Source organism: Rhododendron vialii, chromosome 5a (assembly GCF_030253575.1).
Source record: "Rhododendron vialii isolate Sample 1 chromosome 5a, ASM3025357v1".
Lineage (NCBI taxonomy): Eukaryota > Viridiplantae > Streptophyta > Magnoliopsida > Ericales > Ericaceae > Rhododendron > Rhododendron vialii.
The window spans coordinates 33,842,285-33,864,183 of record NC_080561.1 but is presented as its reverse complement, the minus strand read 5'-3'; the positions used below and the strand labels follow the sequence as shown (position 1 = coordinate 33,864,183).

Genomic DNA, 21,899 nt, shown 5'->3' with positions numbered 1-21,899 from the left:
AATCGTGTACTGTGGTGACCAAACCCCGGGCAAAAAAGTTAATAAGACGTTTATCTTGGTCGGAGCAAGGTTGAATTGAGCAAGATCCTTAATACAATGGCCCTGATGAAGCACTGTGTTGATAGTGCTTGTCAAGGATTTATAAAAACCAAACACATAAAAAACAAGTCTGCCAGGGTTGTGTTTCTCAGATTTATGTACATAAAAAAATGCATACTACAGGGAAAATGAAGAACATTATTCGAAGTGAATTGGGCAGGAGGAGTTGATAGTAAGCCCTTACCAGAATGAGTTATGAGCGAAGCCGAACCATTACTAACAATAACACTGTCAGATCCAGAGTACTGTCGTTGAATAGAGAGATTAAACAAATCACGGCTAGTTGCACCATTATCAAAGGACCGAGTAAAAAGAGCTTGAGATAACTGCAGTAGTGGCAAAGAAGACTGAACAAAAGGATCGTCAGGTGAATGCTGATCTTTCGGAGTACATTGAGCTGAACAGAGACAGACCTAAACATAGACTAAAGGGCCCGCCACCCTTTTTCTTGGTGCTAGGACACCCCCCCAAAAAAAACCACAAACAAAATACAAAAACAAAAACAAAAACAAAAAAAATGAACCATAATACCTCAACCTGTCTCATTTTTCCACAAGCATCTCACCAGTAAACCAAGTTCTTGTAGAAACCTCTTAATTTACGTCCGACATTTGATAGAATCATATTCTCTTTTCAGTACGGCAATAGTTAGGTGTGTTAAATTGTCAGTTAAGATTCTAAAGATCTGTGAATAAATGGGAGCTACAAAAGTAGATACTGATCATTCAGTAAAAACCATAATAAACACCCGTTAAGTTACTTAATTACATACATACATACTTGATCAGAAATTCATCCAAAGCAGACAGAAGAAGGGGCAAGGTATTAAACTACTACAGTTGTGCCGATAAATATTGACCATTAGCAGGGCATACATCACAGTCAGTATTTCACGGGATTACCTCCGAACTCTATTGACGGAAACCCAGCGTTTTTCAGGGAGCGGCCATCTAAGAAGAAAAGGCAAATCGTAAGAAACCGAATGAAGCATATATGGACAGTGTAAAACAACATGACTGACGTAAGTCAGATGTAAAAAGTTCATAATAAAATATGATAAAATAGTAAAACCACCAAACAACAAACCCATTTCTTTCGACAAAATGTGATACGAAAGCAAATCCATAAACTTACACCCATTTTAAAAACATAATTACAGATTAACCAAAATGCAAAGATATTTACCCATAAAAATTTTCTGGGTTTATCTCATCAACCTTCACCTTAAGCTTCAAACGGGCACCGCTTGTTTTTCTTATCACAACCACCTTCACAGATTTCCCAGCCTTGTCCCATACTACACCACAGAACTGCAACAGGAGAAAGATTAAACAAAAACATATCATAAGAGTGCAATAATGCAAAAACACAAGGGGCCGATCGAAAAATAACGTAAACTAAAATGGGAGGAAAATAAAAACACACTTCATACTCTCCATAATGAAAAGGCTACTGGCAGTCGCTAGGCTGAGGCATATCCACGAAGGCCACTCAACAACCTAATGGGTAGCCTCATTGACCTAGACAGGGCCAGTGACCAGACCAGCCACCCATATAGGGCAAGCCCCCAATACCTCCCCCTTAACAGCAATGACAATTTTTTATTTTGTCCTGGCTCGTAACAACAACGATAAAAGTTGCGTACCTCCAAAAAACTTCGAACGAATTTGCCTGCACATTGGACAATAACATCGCCATGGAGTATTCCAGCACACTCAGCAGGGGACCCTTCTATAACCTAGTTGATTGTTACAACAAAATGCAGCGACTATAAGATTACTTGTAACATCTCAATTGAGATAGAGAGCACATCCATATGTTCAAAACCATAAATGCCATAGACGTACTCGTCAAACACAAAGGACATGATTCACACTCCACTTTTGATTGAAAGCACTGCTCTTCTTGTATCATTATGCAAAAATATCCAAATATCCAAAATTGTCGGGGCATTTTGTGTTGACATCCAGAGAAAAAAAAAAATACTACCAAAATACAGTGGCTTTTTTAACGTGTAATAAAAACAGAAGACAAAAGGAGTGATTTTGGTTAAACAAGGAGTGTAAGAAAATCATTCCTTATTAGTTTTACATGTACCTTAAAATATCAAAATTGTCTGAAAGATATCCTCTTGATTATTCTGTTTCATTTTCAAAAATTTGAACTTTTGTGACTGCTAACTGCTGTTGTCCAACGAAGTTTACGGTTAAAACAAAGCTCAAAATGCTTGAACATATTGTCGATAGTGTGGTGCTGCCAGGGTCTGTACTGATTGCAGCACTGTTAGGAACTTGGGGTGTCTTAGCAGTTAGCATATCAAAGGAGTTTGGTATTTGACCAGGGTTAAAGGTTTTGACCTGGGCTGGAGCTTTACAAATATTCAGTGGAGACCCGCTGAGTTTGATACTCACAGGCCCATATCCAGCTTCTGCTTCCCAGTAACTGACAGGAAATGTCATACTGGATAAGGTGTTTAATGTGCACCATATCCATATTAGAACTCGGATCCATAGCTGTGTATCATACATTTTGAGCTGCCCGATCCTTTGATAAACACCCACACCCGATATCTGCACCTAAGTCGGTGTAACATCGCTGAGAGATATGTTATCTTTGCTTCTTTTGGGTGGCAGTGTCTCCTCCTTTCAAGGGATACCATTGTTTTTTTATTACAAGAGATTGGAGAGCCATTTGTAGCACACAGAGTTTATTGTACTTGGTGGACTACTTGTCCTCCTTTTCTTTTATCCTTCTGCCAATTTCTTTATTAATATTAGCAAATTTGTTGCTGATCAAGAAAAGAAGGGAAAATACATGGAGAAGGAAGACTAATCACAGCTAGTTAAGTGTCAATATGTCACAGCTTTTATGCCAGCATTATAGTCAAACTACAAAAGGACAATCAATTAATTTAGCAATCTGTACTGGTCACACCAAGTTGAAGCAAGAGGTCTAGATTGCATATGGCCACAATAATATCTTTTCCAATCATCGTGACACCATCAACTCAATATTCTACATATGCAGTCAAATTTCTTGTAGCTTTACTGTAGGGGTGTATTTAAACATCTACGAAGAAATGCATCTGTAAGTCCTAAATAAGATTGCAGGTGAATCAGGATCCATCTAGGAAAAGGGTGTAGCAGCAGAGAACATACCTCTTCAACAAGAACACCTTCGGACATATTGGGAAACTTCTGGATAATCTTTTCCAACTGGCCTGGCCTTGCAGCACAGAGATTAGTCATCTGCATTCCAAGGCAAGGTCGGAAGAATCTCCTGATACCACGACATTAAACCCTCTAAGACCGCTTAAAATGATTTCAGATAAATGTTTTGGCAGTTCACAAAAAATCTAACAAACTTTTAGTTGACCAACTAGTTATTTTTCCTTTCAGAGGGAGAGGGCGAGGATTGCCTATAAATGAGAACATGTAGCGACACTAATAGTATTCAAACAACAGATTAGAGGAAAACACTGTCTCAAAAGATACTGCTACCCTATATCCCTCCATCGAGAAGTATGTCACAGAGGAATGCGAGGAGTTTAACAAAAAATTGTGATGACAGAGAAATAAGGCCAGAAAACCTAGGAAAAAATATCATCCTTACTTTATACAACTGATGTGGTCCACGAGAAGCAGTCAAGGGTGTTTTGATAGGTTCAGAGAGGCTCTGGTCATGGGTAGGGCTGTAATGAACTGAGCCGTTCGCGAACTGTTCGAGGCTCGATTCGGCAAGAGCTCAATCGAGTTTGATTCGTCTACTAAACGAACTGAACTTGGACCTCGATTCTAGGCTTGTTCCGTAAATGAGCCGAACCTGAGCCTAACGGTATTCGGCTCGCGAACCTGTAGTTAAATATAATTAATAATTCTTTAGGGGTCTATTTGTAAATATAAAATTTTTTAAGGTTATATATATAATTCAATACTTATTTTTCTCCCAAATTCTATACGATCAATGAGAGAGTTTAGGTTCAGTTGAGTGTAATGAGCCAAGCCGAACCAAACCCGAGTCTTGACGAGCTCAATTCAAGCTTAGATTCGGCTCGGCTCGGCTCGGGTTCGTTTGAGTTTAGCGAGCCAAATTCGAGCCAAGATGTTCAGGCTTGAATTGAACCCGAGCCGAACTCGAGCCAAATTAGTACCTTAACGAACCCAACCGAGCCGAACCCGAGCTTTGAAAATTTTTAACGAGCCGAACTGGAGCCAAGTTGTTCAGGCTCGAATCAAACTCGATCCGAACTCGAGCCAGATTAGTACCTTAACGAACCCGAGCCGAACTTAACAGGGTTCGGCTCGATTCGGTTCGTTTATAGCCCTAGTCATGGGGTTACTCATGGGTTGCCGGGGCCACTCAAGAGTCATCTTATAGGTCTTTTAGTACATGAATCTGCATTTATTATTTAGTTAGGTTCATTAGCACAAATGCTTTGTTCAGTGTATGCATTACATTTTTAGTTTTTTGCATCTAATTGTTATAGGTTCAATGTATGCATTTATATCTAGGTTAATCCATCATTTTGTTAAATGTATTCATTGATTAGGTTCATGTCACTTAGACTTCTAGGACTTCAAAAGGCCATTGTTTAACCAAGTTACGGATGTAATCTTTCTTTCCAACACAGATTTGATTAATGAATTGAGTTTTTACAAGGCAGGGGCCATTGTAATTGGGGTTTGGGCTGCGGTCTTTCCTTGCAGAAACCACCTACCCTTTTTTTTTTTTGGTAAGTTAGCTTGAAATTAAAAAGGATAACCGAATGTACATGTTTACAAGAGGCATACCCCAGGCAAACAAAAACGCAAATACAAAGCTAAAAAAAAAAAAATTAAACAAAGCAAAAGAGATATCCGATGACGCTCAAAGCACACTGCAAAGAAGCAACACAACTCTAAAAGGCAAGCCTCAACCACCTAAGCCCCAACTATCTAAGTCCTCGAAGCCTTTAACATTTTTATCTTCTCGTGAAGCTTCTTTTTATTTTCACCTCGAGATGATGAAGATTCCCCTACCAACGGATTCGAGCCATGTCTAGGCCCTACGAAGTCGCCTTCCAAAGGAATCTTTGGAGGCTTTCGGAACCGTGTAGACCGACGAGGAGCCACAGGGTCAATCTCAGGAACCTCTCGTTGGTCTGTCACACATGAGTAATTGTTGGAGTCACACGACTTCAGCACATCAAAACAACTAGAAGATACCATCACCGAAGGAGGCATATTCCCCATATCATCTTTCCTTAGCACATCAGAGGAGGCACCTGAATGGCAAGGAGAAGAGGTAACCAAAGGCAACTTAGAGGGGATCTATGGTCTTTCTTCCTCTTAACTTCTTCCCACGCTTTACCTTCGTTTCCAACTCGCTCCTTAAAAATTCGCTCTTGAGCAACGGGGACTTCCTGTCCTACTGGCTCTTTGGCTTTCCTTACTTAAGAAGGAGGACCTTGGGCTGGATTGCGCAAGCATTAGTAGTGTGGCCAAAAATTTTGCAAGTGTTACAGGCTTGGGGTTTCCAAGAAACCTCTACTTATGGCTCACCATAACCCAAATTAACAACGAAGGACTTGGGAATCTCCTTCGCCGCTTCCACTTCAATACAGACACAAGCAAACGTCAACCGGCTAAGATTTTGCGTGAAATCATCTAAGGGGATTACAGATATAACTAGCAATATAACTCAATCCATCTTTGGTCCATGATTCAAGGGGAACATTGTGGAGTTTAACCCAAACCGGAACACTAGAGAAGGCGCCTTTAGTGAGATGCATCCCAGGATGCCACTTTTTAATCACACTATGTTTGCCCCCACAAAAATATGGGTCGTTCTCAAGAATGGAGTCCAAAGTTTCCGTGTCCCTAAAGTTGAACACAAAAAAACCGTTGTCTAGGGTGACGACATCCTCAACTTCTGTTTTCCACACCCGTTGAGCCCAGGATCTAACTTGAAAGTAGGATAACCGTTTGTCAACAAAGCAGCCCATAATGGCATTTTTCCATTTCAAAGCCCCATTTTCAGAAATATTAGACGGAATCATGACTTGACCATTCTCATAAACAATTGGAACTTTCTTAAAGTGTTTACTTAGCTTTCCAATTTTAACATCATTGGTAGGTAAAATCTTCCGTTTTGTCCAAACAGTAGCTTTACCTTCTGGTTTGTCCCCCTGAACAGGAGGAATCTGAGCAACCACACTCAAAGGTCTAGTAGACGGAATTTGAGGAGGTGTCAAGATCACTCCTACACCATGCTCAGCAGCCTTGGCCGAAGTTTTCAATCCAAGACTGGAAATAGCCATTGCCACCCCTAAATCATTATCAGCTGACCTCATCATCATCTTCCTCTTTAATAAAGACTATTTCGACATCAGAAAAACCATACTCATTATCAATTTGGTCGTGAAAGTCCCGTAGAGTTAATTTCTTAGTCGATTTTTGTTTACCCATGATTTGCAAAGACCCTAATGTCAAACCCTAACAAGAGCAGGGAGAGTACTTACCGTTCTGACGAGAGAAGAACGGAGAAGCCTAGGTGAGGCCCCTTGAGTGACTGACCTATGGAGTCAACCTTCCCGGTTGTTCCACTACTATCCTTCGCACATCCCTCACTCCCCCTCCTTCTCTCCGCCGTTCTCCGCCAAACACCCCACCGATCTTCCAATCGCTCATCGCTAACCCCCCAGCTTGCTCTCTCAGACTGCACAACTCCTCGAGAATCAGCGTGAATCCTGAGGAATTCCACTGCAAAGAGGGGATGAAGAAGAGGAGAGAAGAGGAGGGGGAAGTGGGGAGGCACGGCCGGCGAGGATCGCCGGTGGTCGGTGCGGCGGCTAGGGTTTGGAGAGAAGTCGCCTCATTTTGCCAATCGCCTTCTAACTCTCAAAACTAACCACCTACCCCTTGCGAGGGTGAATCTCTCTCTTCTTCTTCTCATTCTTTCCTTTCTTCTTCTTTGCGCACTTATCCAAGTAATGATTCTTATCTCCCCGCCGAAAACCACCATGATTCCAACTCTAAGTGTCCGAAAACCGTCCTACATCAACAACTTGCAACTTATCCTCATATCCTCGTGCAACCTACCATCATCACCTCTGTACTTGTCCCCATCTAACTCTACTACTCTTCTACTCTTGTACGCTAGATTTTATTGTACTGGATCCCATGCCAGGGGCCTAAATTACTGTCCGCAATATAACTTCAATGAAACAAGTAACGTCTTTCAGGCACAAGGCCATAGGAGTAAGAGATAAGATCATTCACCTCAAATCTTCCTATGGTTATTCTTAATGGAACAATGTAAACAACTATGTCATAACTCCTAATCCATAATACGCCTCTGTGAGGACACGCCAGTTAATCCAAAGTCGTGAAAAGGAAGGGAATATTAATTTGGGATGTATCGATTTGCATTTACAATTTACAAGGGATTGTACAAAAGCCACAATTGCAAGGGTTCCCTTTCCATACACTTGCATTTGTACTCTAGGACAAAGGATCCATAGAAGAGTTACTACACAAATGCCTTTAGTTACTACCCGAAGGCTACATGAAGCACCTAGCAACTCAAAGGGAAGATTGATGACCACATGGAGGATCGAGGAGTTTCATCCACAATAAAGTGGTGCTTCAAGGAGATCTAATTGGGCCTAGATGCCCTAGTTTTGATAGCTAGGCACTCTAGAAATTCAAAACAAAGATACATTTCCCAATGGTTGATTGACTTCATATCTTACACGTTATAAATATGCCCCAATATACACTGGTTGCCGATAGTACAGTGGTCGACCAATTAAGGCTAGCAGAATAAGATTTAGGAAGGTCCGAAAAAAAAATTTGACCAAACCCAACTATGAGTGTCCATACTTGGGCACTCCCATGAACTTTCCAAGCCAAACAAGCTTGTTTCACCCCATGTGCAAGTAGGTCAACCAATGGAGTCAAATTCTGTAGAACTGAACCATTAGGCTTAGCATTATACACCTCAAAAGAGCAGTTTTGACAAGAAGGTTTCCAGTGGGAGAGACAACTTGCATACATGAGCTCTCTTTACTTGTCCAAGCTCAAACAATCAAAAGTGGTGACAAAAAGAAACATTCATTCACATGCCTGTTAAACTATCAAACAAACCCCTACATGAATTGCACGCTACTAAATAGAAAAGACCCTACTTTGTAATGACGCACAAAGATACTTGGAACTTACCCATATTTCTTAAAATGCTCCAACCATTTCAAAACTATGTTGATGGGTAGAAAAGGAGTACACAGCTCGTCGTAAAAATTGACTCCAATGACGTCTCCATACCTATTAATAAGGGGTCCACCAATGCCACACTAGCAAAAGAAGATCATTAGTTCAAGAGATAACCATAAAGACAAAAAAATCTACTCAAATAAAACCAAGACCAAACTCCACTAACTTCTAGAGACTACAAACTTACAAAGAATTAAGTCAATTGTCACCAAAACAGTGTAGGCTAGGGTCTCATTCCATCATGTGTGATCTACACTATACTACAACAACACTTGCCTAAAGAGAGAATGAGTTATTACTTTTGAAATCTTGCAGTTCGCTCTGAATAGTTCTTTACAATCAAACTCGACAGAATCAAGACTGGACAAAAAGAAAGGAGAGCATAGGTAAGTACTTGTCAAGAAATCGAAATAAGAATGCTCCACAATATATACATCATGTCTTCTGGTGCATCTTTGATGCAGTGTGATTAACACAAAACAACACAATTAGTGGGCAATATATATAGCATAATACAATCTTTGAAAGACATGAGCTTCATACACTCTCAGTTTGATCTTCGGGAAACTTATCATAGGATAGAAGATGAGTAAAAAATCATCACCACCTCTCTTGAATTTTTTGGAGTCTTCTGGATGTTGCCAGAAACTTCCAAACATTTTCGGAAACATCTAGAATATGCTAGAGTCTTTCAGACTCTTCCGTAATGCTTTGGGCTAAGATTCATAGTGAACCTCGACAGGAACTTCTCTTGAAGAAATAACACATTGATATAGTCGCCACCGGAGACACATCGGGCTCTCCAAATTGATTCGTTTCTGTCGATAAGCTCCAATTGCATCATAGGAAGTAATAAAAAAGGTTCTTTTTCGGTCGGGTTCTACCAGAATATGTTAGAACCTAAGGAGCTCTCTAGAAGCTTGTAGAAGTATTGAGTCTAGAAGACACAACTCAATAGGGGCGGAGCCTCTTTAGGCACGTATGCAAAAAGAGAGTGCATGCAAGAGTGAGAGATACTAGCCAATCAAGAAAAAAGAGTGAGAGATACTCCAAGTAAGAGAGTAAGAGTCCAAGTGAGAGACTTAAGTGAGGTGTCCAAAAGTTGAATTGTCTTCCTAGCTAGTGTACTAAATATTGTGTGAGAGTTGTCCTTTGAAAGTTATAGTGTGTGGTGTTGTGTACACACAAGTTTAGAGTACAAGTGTTTGTAATTAATAAAGATACATTTACTTCTTGCGTTCAACTCTTCAAGGTATGTGGTGTATTCTCCCAATTGATAAAGAAATTACATGTAAGCATCTTTGTGTACCTAAATCTTCCAGGTGCAGCCATGATCTCATATGGTTCCTCAAAGTATCGGCCAAGAGCAACAACCACATCTCCGGGACAAAGACGAATTAAATCAGAATGAGGGCGAAGCTGAAAAGATTCAGAACCCACCCCCTTGTCCTGGATTCCACATGGATGTGTACTTATAGAATCATCAAGAATCCTAAGGCTTGCAGGTTGCACCATTACTTCATGTTGAATCTTAATCAAAGCAAGATTATAATGGAAATCACATGCATCCACTTGACCATTTAACAATGTACCATCTGAGAGACGCACTTCAATCTGCAACACAAGTGCAACTACATGTCAAATATCAAAATGAATGAACAGTGATTTTATAGGACCTAAGATAACTTCTACCGAAAGCTCTGTTACATGGACTCTTTGAAATGCAATATGTATCTCCATAGAAAACGTTCGTCAAATAAGGGTATTGGTTGTGTGTGCGGGACACACATAAAAACTTATTAAGCAATTTGAGTTTAGTGTAGAACCCATGCATTGAACTCCCATGTCATGCATGAAATATAAAAAACCAAACCAAGCCTTGTGTCCCAATCAATAGGGGTCAGCTACATGAATCCTAATTTTTCCATTGGGCAGCCCAGGGCAAGAAGGCACAAAGCGTCGCTGAAGGGGAACGCCCTAGCATTTCGCCTATTCATATTATGATTCATGTCATAAAGATCTAACGGGTTTTACGTGACAGCCAACCCTCCTTCTTTATCCGGGCTTCTGGGCTTGGGACTGGCTGTAAAAACAATAAGACTCTAAGCACGGCACAGGCAGAGTTAATCCATGAATATACTCATAAATATACAAACATTTTGCCGAGGTCCATGTGTCCTTGATCTGAGACTATTCTGAGTCTATGACCCCAACACTCAAACATGTTCCCGCACCGATACCCATTCCCAACAGCCCAAGTCCTTGTAAAAATTGATCAAAAGTAACTACCTCAATATCATTATCTACATCTAATCCAGCCGAAGAACCAAGCAGCCTTGCCGAAGCCAATATAGTAATAGAGCATGCACCATTAGCTGCCTCACAATCCACAATAGTGCCAGAACCCATGAACAACGGCTCCCCACCTTGAAAAAGAAACAAATAGAATCATTTATACACAAACACACAACAATGTCAGAATGACAACTTGTAGGTATTATTAGTGATCTGAGCGTTTCACATGAGGACCACCGCATTTTAAGCTAAAATGCGGACTACCGTTCTGGCCGTTGGATTGTGTTTTGAATGGAAATCTATTCGCGCGAATAGATTGTCCGCGAATCCTGACCATTCAAAACACAATCCAACGACCAGAACAGCAGTGCGCATTTTAGCTTAAAATGCGGTGGTCCTTAGGAGAAACGGACCGTATTAGTGATAACCAATAAGAAGTATGACCGCCAATACAATACATCTATATACAAGAAGTAGCAAGTAACCCGTGCAATGTAGGGGTTCATAACCGTGGGAAGAAAATATGTGATCCCTTCAAGTGGAAAATTGTTGAGCTAGAAAGTTAGAAACAAAAAACAAATATGAACATGAACATGTAAATAAATGAGGCTTTCTCTTGCCGATTAACCATCAAAATAGCTTGTTATGAAATATAATCCGAGCATAATGGAAATATGGAGCAATCAGCCAGCAAACCCATCATCTACGACTTCAAATAAGTGAAACGCGTTAATATTCACACCAACCAAGTAATAGCTCATGTCCTATCTGAAAAGTAAAAGATAAAACCAACCTAGATAGCAAATATAGAAGACATAACTTGAAATGTTTCCAGTTCCATCGGTTCAAATAAATTGGGCCAACAATTCACACAAATTAACTGACGTAACATCATATGCCGTACTCGCAAATAGATGATTAAAACAACCTAGCATGAGAACAATAAACACAGCACATAAAATAAACTCAAGTCACTATCAGCTAAAATAGATATCGTGACGACAGCATCAATAGAAGTTCGTAACACACTAGATTATGATTTGTCCTAACTGCTGAGGTTGTGCAAAAAAATAAATATCAAAAACCAGGAAAAAAAAAGAGAAGAGTGGGATGGGAAAGGGGAGACTCCAGGCTAAGAGAGATAAATGAGAATGTTCGGAGCCTTTCAAATGTTTAGTCCAACTCAAATTTCAGACCAAAATTAAATACCCTTAAACCATTTCCACTCATTTACTTAGTCTTAAAAACTATATCAAATTGAAGTGTACTTCAAAAATTACCCAAATCAAGGGAGACTCAAACACTTAATCAAGATTTTCAAAGCCATTCTGTCTTTAAATTTACACCTATGCCATAAATCAACCCTTTAACTCGAAGTATGCTTAGACATAATCGATTTCATTCAAATTGCACAAAGAGCTTTTGAGATTTGTGCCCCAATACTAATAATCTAAGTAAGGGAGACAAGTAGTGGCATGACCAAAGCAAATGATCATAAAAGCATCTCCAGCAGAGTTACAAAAACTAGCTTCAAAACTGTACTTTGCTACCTTTCTACAAAATTGAAGGGTGGATTGATTAGTTTGCACTCCAGCAGACTCTACAAATTCAAATTTTTTATCATTTTATATCTTTAACAATTTAAGAAAAAAATGACCCCTTTCTCTTTGGTTTTTCGTTTATGCACAATTATCATACATTGCTGGAGATGTTGATGTTGTGGTGTCACGTGAGTTGGGAGCATATAGTAAAACTAATGCAATTCTTTCAAAATCATCATCGCATTCGAAATAAGGTAATGATTTCTCAACTCCAAGCTGATCTTGTGGAGTACTTGTGGCAACAACGGGGAGCTAGTAGGAACATCTAATTTGTGGAGTGGAAACATTCAGTTCAATGTGGTTTGGAGATACAATCAAATGTAATGGATCATGGCAAGTAAAGACTCAACCTTTTCATTAGCCATAGAGAAATTGTCTCCTCTCTTTTTAGCCTTACCACTTGCCAGTGAATTATCCACGTACGTATTGTGTATGTGGTTCAGAGAATTGAGAAGCAAATTGAGATTTTTGATCATCAATACATGAAGAAAAAGATATTTTTGGAATATAAGAATCATTTTCTGGAACATTTATAGAGTTCGTGCTGAGATTAAAATAACTTAGGAGAGTGAAAAAGTCTAGAAAATTTGGCAGTGAAAAAAACTCAAGAACAAGTAGTATATATAGTCAAAAATGTAGAAGGATTAAAATAAATAATAAATGAACATTGGGATTGTACTGTTCAAACAGTGACATTTGAGAGGAAAAAATATATGTAAATCAACGGCTAGTTGTAAACCCAAATAGAAAAAATAGAAAAAGAGAAAAGGTAAATACAAAAAGGAATGGAATATTGTAAATTTGGCGTTTGAAGGTTTGTGGGTAGGTAACAAATTTGTAGAGAGAGAAGGTAGATTTGAAGGTTGGGTTAAATTAGTTTGGCATTTGCTACCTCTACTGGAGCACCTAAAATCTGTCAAGAGGTAACAAATTTGATGTTTGTAAACTCTGCTGGAGATGCTCTAAGCCAGCCAGACCTCAAAAGCGAAAGTGACGAAAGCATCAATTGAGCAAACTCCTTTTTTAGTAAGGGCGGGTTGGAAATTGTATAAGTGGCTTGGAAGAAGAATCACGACTTCAGTCGAGTCAAGCCTCTAGTGCTGGTGCTCTGGGGTATGAGTTAGCTCATTTGAGTGCTTCAAATGAAACTTTTACTAAAATTTGAGTAAGAGCGGGAGATGGTTGAGAGCCTACTACGTTGTCGTATCATGTATAATATGGGATCAAAGGGACAGACATTAAACACAATATGGAGAGGGAAATGCTAGGTACAAAGAAAACTTACCCCGAAAGTACCCCGAAAGTAGCAATCAGTGGTTGAGATTCACTTTGATGATTGGGTCACACATATCAAAGTGAATCTCAACCACTAGTTGATCTTTTCGGGGTAGTTTTGGAGTAAATTTTCTTTGTCCCTAGCATTTCTGATATGGAGAACAAAGGGGGAAAAAACACAATGGAATTATTTGATAAACATCAACCTGCAAAGGAGACAAGGCTAACAACAAATGGGGAAGCTTTCAATGCAGCTCTTTTTGTGTCAATGTCCAAGTCCATATTAGCATAGACACGACTATCAAACTTCTCCCAAAAAGAATGCCGGACAATTTTGCGGGGACCTGTTCATATCATTATACAAAAATCATAAATATGAACCTATACTTCATTGAAAAGACCCCCCCCAAAAAAAGAAGAAGAAGAAGAAGAAGTAGAAACACCCCTGCTCAGGAAAAATAACAAGATACTGACTGAAACATCTCAAACCAGCAAGCACATAATTTAGATGTATCTAGGACAAAACAAAAAAGGCACAACATTGAAACAGAACTCATCCTTGCTCCCAAGTTACACATAGTTTCCAGCAGAAACTACTTCTCATTTCAACCTGCAATTGGAATCAGAAGCATGTTCCCGCTTTCAATTCAATTGCATTCTGTTCATAACACTACTGTCTCCACTCCAACAAGAAAATGTCATATCAACACGACTAATCGTCCAGGCAAGCGCGTAGCACCATGTTTCGGCTTGAATTGCAGTCAGTTCCCCAGATACTACTTCACCAGGTAAATACAACTTTGTGCTTACAAGGCATGTGATAGAGATTAAAGGAACTAAGCATAACATCAGAACTGACCAAGACCAACAGGTGTACATTGGCATACGTGACATATGTGCATACGTTCTAACTTTGCTGGGCAAACCAGAAAGAAGATAAATTTCAACTTAATTGCCTAATGTGATTCATTGTACTGGTAGAACACTTTTAGAATGCATAGATCTGCATAGAAAGTCACCGGTGGAAAGGCTACTTCAAAGCCCTCCTCTCAGTACAAGGAAAGTTTATGTATGAGCATTATACAAATGTTTATAAACTACTGAATAACAAAACCACCCAAAATTTTATGCATTACCTCTTCAAGAAGATAGAAATCCAAAACAAAAATGTGTAGAACTAAATTTTCATTCTTTTGTGGAAATAAAGAAGGCGGCAACTTTTTGAGAAAACACGAATGACGGAACCATAAAGTGTCAGCACACGAGAGACTTTGCTTTCAGATGATTAAAGACCAATATATAAACAATTCCTGCATTATACCTGATTAGATAGCCTTTCTGTTCATCAAGGAGACGTCTCTAAGGCATTACCAAAGGCTTCACCTCAAAGGAATAGAATTGTGTGAAAATAATTTATCTTAGCACCCAAGACAACATCTAGACACATTTTTTTAGCATGGCAAAAACGATGAATTTTCACATTGGTCATTACAGAGCTATACAGCTAAACTGTTGCAATAACGTATCAAATCTTTTTATATACGTTTATTAGAGCTAGACTTCAGATATATATATATCTACACTTTATATATTTTTTGGCTGAGAAATTCCTCAATCCCAGTTGCCAAAAACAGAAAAATTACTCTGTCCTATCCAAATTTAAACAAAACACAATGTGCAACCAGTATTTTACGAGAAGTGCTAGCCGTACCGACCAATTTCAAACCGAAACCGTACCGACGGCCGCTCCCGGCTGTCTCCGGCCACCGGACGGCCGATCCAAGCCGTTCAAAAATTCTAAAAAAAAAAACCGAGTGGCCCCACGCGAGAATAAACGGCATCCGATGTGTGTAGGATGGTTAGATCGAGTACCCTATTTTTCGCGTATACATATATACACGAGTATACACGAAAAATAGGGTACTCGATCTAACCACCCTACACACATCGGATGCCGTTTATTCCCGCGTAGGGCCACTCGGTTTTTTTTTTTAGAATTTTTGAACGGCTCGGATCGGCCGTCCGGTGGCCGGAGACAGCCCGGAGCGGCCGTCGGTACGGTTTCGGTTTGAAATTGGTCGATACGGCTAGGATTTCTGGTATTTTACCTACCCCAAGACTCAGGGCGTCCCCGTTTCCATGGGCTGAAGCTCGCCATTTTTTCCTCCGGGCCGCGAAGATCGGGCTCCATTAAGTTACGGTGGACCTGAGAGTAAAGTTTTAGAAGTAGTAAAAAAACAAACAAACTCTCACATAAACCACGAAGCTATATCGAAAAATATACATATATATGTATATATGAAGAGAGAGAGAGAGAGAGAGAGAGAGGACCGTGGACGGTGGCGGTGGAGCAGATTGGCAAGATACTAGCAGCGGTAGAGGTTTCGAACACGAGACAGTCGTACTAGGAACAACTCACTCCTTCCGTGCCAAATTGTCCCCTCCAAATTTGTAGTCTTGGGTCATTCCAAGTTTCCAACTCCTGATTTAACATCGCTGCAAACGAACCGGGTGGCTAGCTCGTCCGATGCTCGGCTCATCTCCGCTCGGCTCGTTTTAGTAATTGAATCAAATTCAAGTTTAAGTTTTTTTGACTTGTTTATTAAACAAGCCAACTTGACACTCAAAAGCTCGGCTTTTGCTTGCAAAAACTTGATTCATTTGTGTATACTCGATTCGTTTAAAGAAACTCGTTAAGTAAATTAGCCAAACTCAAATTGTTAAGGGCTCGACTCGTTTGTAAACAAGCCAAGCTTAGGCTCACATTTAGGTTCGTTTAGTAAACAAGTCGAGCTCGAACACTACGACGCTCAACCCGGCTCCTTTACGCCCCTACTCTTGAAATAAAGGTAGAAGAGGAAGTTCATAAAAAATTATACTACGTACTTCTATTTTCTGAAGAGCAATGCTATAGTGACCAGCACCATATTTTTTGGTAACATGTGAGGTGTCACCAGTTACATTGGTTGAATGAGCTCCCTTAAATGATAAAATGAGACGTATTCTACCAATACACTCGTGACAATTTACATGGTACCCAAAATTGTGGTGCTCAGACATAGTCACAAAAACATTAGTATTTTTTTAAATAGACGAACAATTACTTTATTTGCTTTGCCTCCATTTGTTATCACTTGTAAATTATTACATTATAAAATTGTGAATATTTTCATTTTTTTCATTTGACAAAATTCAAACAAGTTGGTGATGCGTTTGGTGTATAGCTTTTTATAAGATAAATTAAATTTCATATTGCTTGTTAAATAAGTTGTAAAAACAACTTATTTTCTGGTAAATGCCTAAATTAACCTTAATCATTGCGTGTAGACACTTTTACCAAAAATAATTCAATCAATTTTTTTAAAGCAAATAAGCTCAATAATTATAATATAAGTGTTACCAAACAATGCCATAGATTTTTAGATTATGGGCTTAAGAAAATTAAAATGGAGTAAGCTGTAAACTGTTTGTTATAGGAGTAGCTTTTAATAAGTTGTAAAAAGAAACGTGTTTGCTTGAATAAGCTATCAAATAGTTGTTTTATAAACTAATCACTTTTTATGATTTTTTTATCCATTCATGTTTTAACAATTTAAAATAACCAAAAATTTAAGGAAAATGACAGTCAATGACGTGTTTTGATAATTAATATTCGTCAAAGACATTTTCAGTATTAACAAATGTTCTCAGCATGTCATTGGCGGATATTAATTATCAAAACACGTACTGGGCCGTCATTTTCCTAAAAAATTATAATTAAATCTTAAAATCATCTAGTTTTTTTTTTTCCGCTCCTAAGGCAAGACCCAATAGGTCAAAGTATATATAAATAGCCCAAGATATGGACTTTGGCCCAGCGGCAAAGACCGTATTGTAAAAAATAGTGGAGTACGTATTTAAAAACTTTTTACTTGTTGAATTTTGGGAAAATGACAGCTTAATATGTGTTTTGATAATTAATATCCGTCAAAAATATTTTCAATATTAATAAATGTTCTCAGCATGTCCTTGACGGATATTAATTATCAAAACACGTCATTAACCATTATTTTCCCTAGAATTTTGAACAACAGCCCATCAAAGAGTGTGTAGTAGTGGTACCGCAAGACCAATTTGTTCCAACTTCTACATGCTACACAAACAGATAATCTTAAGAGTGTTTACGATAGTGATTAATTTTTGCAGAATATTTTTTTGGTTCAAATTTGTTCTTCTTTTTTTTTTTTGCATTTGTTAGTTTTACGCCAAATTTTTATGTGATATGAGTGAGTAGGACGAGAAGAATCGAAAAAGTAAAAAAATTTGATTTGGTAAATATTCAAGAAAAGTCCAAAAACTGACTTTTTTGAGATTTTTTTTTTTTTGGATATTTTCAAAAATACTTGTGCATAAGTTACTAATATTTTTTTTAAATTACCCAATTAAAATTTTTATTTTTCCGATTCTTCTCGTCTTTATTCACCCATATCACATAAAAGTTTGGTATAAAACTAACGAACGAAAAAAAAAAATGAATAAGGACAAACCCAAAAAATTGTGGTGCATAAGTTAATTACTTGCGTGAACAGGGACTATGTTCAGTTTGACTCTAGGGGCTGCGAACTGTCTCCAAAAACTTTTCTCCATAATTATTACTCTAAGGACTCGTTTGGATGTAGGATAATGAGTGGGGGTATTATTTATGAAGGTGAGATAAAACAGTAGAGGGTATTGATTAATAAGGGATAACCACATTAATGTGATGTTTATGGAAAGGGATTAAATAGTAGTTGGTTTGGACGAGATATTAAAAATGGGTAGATAAAACAGTATTTGGTTTGAATGATGGATAAAATGGGGGGATAATGTTATTTTGTAGTTGAAATGGAGAAGGAGGGGGTATTATTTTGGCCTTATCCAGTCAGTGGTATTAACTAATAACACCCCAAAACCTACCCATAATAATCCCTCGCAGGGGTATTAGTCGGTACAAGAGAAGAGGGGGGAAACCTAATACCCTTGCGTTTTTGGGTTGCCAAACCAGGTGATAAACCTGGACTCCCGATCCGGAAAACTAATACTCCTTTTCAATACCCCATACAAACGAGCCTTAAGTTTTCTATCTATTCCCATTTCACTCATTATCTTAAGAACTCCCTCAAAACTCAAACCAAACAAAGTCTTAAACTTTTCAAGTAACATTTAGTGAAATACATGTAATGACCTGCGCCAGCTAACCCTTAGTCTTGTCACTTGACTCAAAATCTTAAGCTCGAATTATAGAGTAGCTATTCACGAATCCTTATATACCGTTAAACACTTTCACAATTAGCCAATGTGAGACTTTACAATCTCTCTACTTAAAATTGCAACGTCTTCGTTGCGTCCCATGATTTAACAACTTCCACCCAACAAGCAATGTGAGACAGGTTCCTGCTTAAGAACATCAAGTTCCTCAAGCTCCTTATTTGTCGGGCTCACCCAAGCACGTCTTCTTGCAGGGCTCGCCCCACACTTTCAGTTGGTGCAAACTCTGATGTCCCATGTAATGATCTGTGCTAATCTCGAATTATATAGTAGCTGCTCACAAATCCTTATATACCGTTCAACACTTTCACAATTAGTCAATGTGGGACTTTACATTACATATATCCCATTTATTTTTTCTTAATATCTTTTCCATTCAGCAATTAAGTTTTTATACAAGCTCAAATTAACTAAAAAATAAAGAAAAGATGTATACAAGTATATTTCTTTCTTAACTGATTTATTTTTTGATTAAAAAATAATGGTCGGTGCTCGATGTCGTTTGCCCGCAAAGGACCTCAAGATAAAGGCCGGACGTATTTTTGAATTAAATAAGTTAGAAAAATCAAATAATTGACTATTTATATAGTACTAGTATCATTAATTAGCTTTTTAAGCTAGAATATAAGTGCTAATAAACCGAGTCAATATGAGACATAAAATAGTCAACAAGTGAATAAAAAATAAGGGACAAAGGGAGCAATAAGTAATATACAAGTATTTTTTGGAAATTGATATTCACGTTCTTTTTTTTTATTTAGGCGCTCCACTTTGTTTATGAAGTTACTAGTAACTTTAAATTGAAAGTAGCGCCTAAATAAAAAAAAGGAGCGCAAATATCATTTCCCTATCTTTTTGGATTTCTATAATCTTGTGGTTCCTTGGGGAACATCCGTCAGTAGTCTTCCGAAAGTGGATACTTTAAATTTTTTTTTTTTTTGTAAAGTAAAATTTCACAGAAAACCTGTCCTTGTCCATAATTTGCATTTAGATACCTAAACTTAAATAAACTTCAATTAAACACTTGAACTTTGGATTTTGTCAACAATTAGACCCTTGTCGTCAAATGCAGTTAAAAACCAACAAATAGACTCATGTAATCATTCTACAACCACAAACACTATTTACACAAATTCACTCACATTCACATTGTGTCATATACACACTACATCTCCAGTGTGTGTGAGACCCGTCAAAAGTTGTGAGTGTGCGTGTAAAGTATTCATGTGATTATGTATGGTTATAAAATAACAACAATGCTACAATCACACATAATGTCACACCCCGCCCCGCAAACGGCACCCAAAGTGGGCCCGAGTTGACGCGACCACATGGCATTCCACACAGAAGACCAAACCACACATCACAACCTATCAGAAATAAACACTTAGCAGAAGACTTATCACCTTAACATAAAACTGAGTCAACGTATTGACCAACCAACCATGACATCGCACAACCAAGAAACAACATCTGCATTATAGCACTTTAAAAATTCTACATTTCAACACATCCACCAACGACTTACTTACAACTTGAATAAACCAACTTCATCATCAACCACATACAACAAACTCGACCATCCACAACGTCCAAGGCTAACCTCAAATAGAACGCCAACCATCGACCAAACTTAATTACAACCTATACAATTTAAAAAAACTTTAACTATCCTTAGTTACAACTCCTTACAAATTAAATTCTGTACCAGTTAAGGCACTCGACAACAACGTAACCAAAATTTCACCTGACGCTAGCAAAACACCTCAACACGACTACCGGTAGTGGACCCAATCTAAGCAACCTGCTACCTGGTAGACCAAAAAGGAAAGCTAGAGTGTGTGAGATATAAAAATGCTCAACATAATACCACAATATTTGAAGGAATATCAACATGAATACACATCACCAATGTAACTGAAAATACTAGAATATATACAACAGTTATAACCAACATATCCACCCAACTAAGCAATAATAATCATTGCAGAACAATACGAATGTAATCACATCACATGCAGTGACACGTCTGCCATATCTCATGAACCCAAGATAAGGTGTCCCACATACCATGCTCCCATCCACCGACAATTAGTCGGCATGGCATACGACATGGTATGCCTCACATGTTAGCTTTCTGCGATTCAATCAACACCCATCAACATGTATTTTCATCAGATACGCATATCACAACCAAATCTCGTGTCCCACATATCATGTTCCCAACCATCGTCCATTGAACGATATGGCTTACGACATGGTGTGCCTCACACGCAATCATTCACAACATATCAAAAGCTAAACAACAATAGCATGATATACACCCCTCACTACAACATCTCATTAAAAATAATCATATCGAAAGCTAATCACAAATAGCAAGATATACACTCACCACCACAGCAATATTATATGGAGAAGAACCATATTAAACACACTCACTTTTGTATCGACCGAGGTATGCCAAACTTACGGTTTTGACCTCTCTCAATTGACTAGCTTGACACCTAACCACAAGTTAACCATATCAGTTTATTGAACGCTTAAACGTCAAAACTAACTCCTAACAATAATTTATAATACTAATAATAAATTAAAGATGCTTAACGCATACTAGCATGTCCATCTCAAAGGTTTAGAAGTATTCCTAAACAAGCGTAACACTCAAACACCACATAACCCCTACATTTGGTTTGAAATCTATGACCAGCCTGTCGTATTCTGCCTATGACTTCTTATAAGGTTAAAACCAGATCATGAAACCACCACCATTAGAAAGTATACCTCCGGTACATGAATTTTGATATAAAATTTGTTAAAAACAGAGTCCAGATGACAAAGTTATGCTCATCCAAAGTTACACAAAAATCTGTCCAAAATCACAGATTATGCACGTCTATCAATTTAAAATCAAAAACTGATTTAACTTGGTACAAAACAAGTCACAACTCCTACATATTTCGAAAGGTATACAAGTAGTTTCAGAATCAACAATCCGTACGCTAACCCGATACCCGAGCTAAAAGATATGACCATTTTTCCCAAAATGTGTCAATGAAACCCAACAGTGTCACACAAACATGTAAAATCC

General features: G+C 38.3%; 1 protein-coding gene across 4 annotated transcripts; it reads right to left on the bottom strand.

Annotated features, from left to right (window-relative positions):
* Positions 1–754: 754 nt before the first annotated feature.
* Positions 755–15,983, bottom strand: LOC131327113 (putative protease Do-like 14). Of its 4 annotated transcripts, XM_058360120.1 has the most exons (11): positions 15,854–15,983; positions 15,635–15,728; positions 13,729–13,866; positions 10,641–10,777; positions 9,661–9,965; positions 8,651–8,711; positions 8,301–8,431; positions 3,258–3,378; positions 1,745–1,837; positions 1,285–1,409; positions 755–1,049 (listed from the first exon to the last, which is right to left on the bottom strand). In XM_058360120.1, exons 2-11 carry the CDS (start codon positions 15,711–15,713, stop codon positions 998–1,000), a joined length of 1,242 nt encoding a protein of 413 aa, XP_058216103.1. In that variant the 5' UTR covers positions 15,714–15,728; positions 15,854–15,983; the 3' UTR covers positions 755–997. The 4 variants fall into 4 exon arrangements, with proteins under 4 accessions (XP_058216103.1, XP_058216104.1, XP_058216105.1 ...); XM_058360121.1 differs by lacking the exon at positions 13,729–13,866 and having other exon boundaries at positions 15,854–15,982; XM_058360122.1 differs by lacking the exon at positions 15,635–15,728 and having other exon boundaries at positions 15,854–15,954.
* Positions 15,984–21,899: the final 5,916 nt, after the last annotated feature.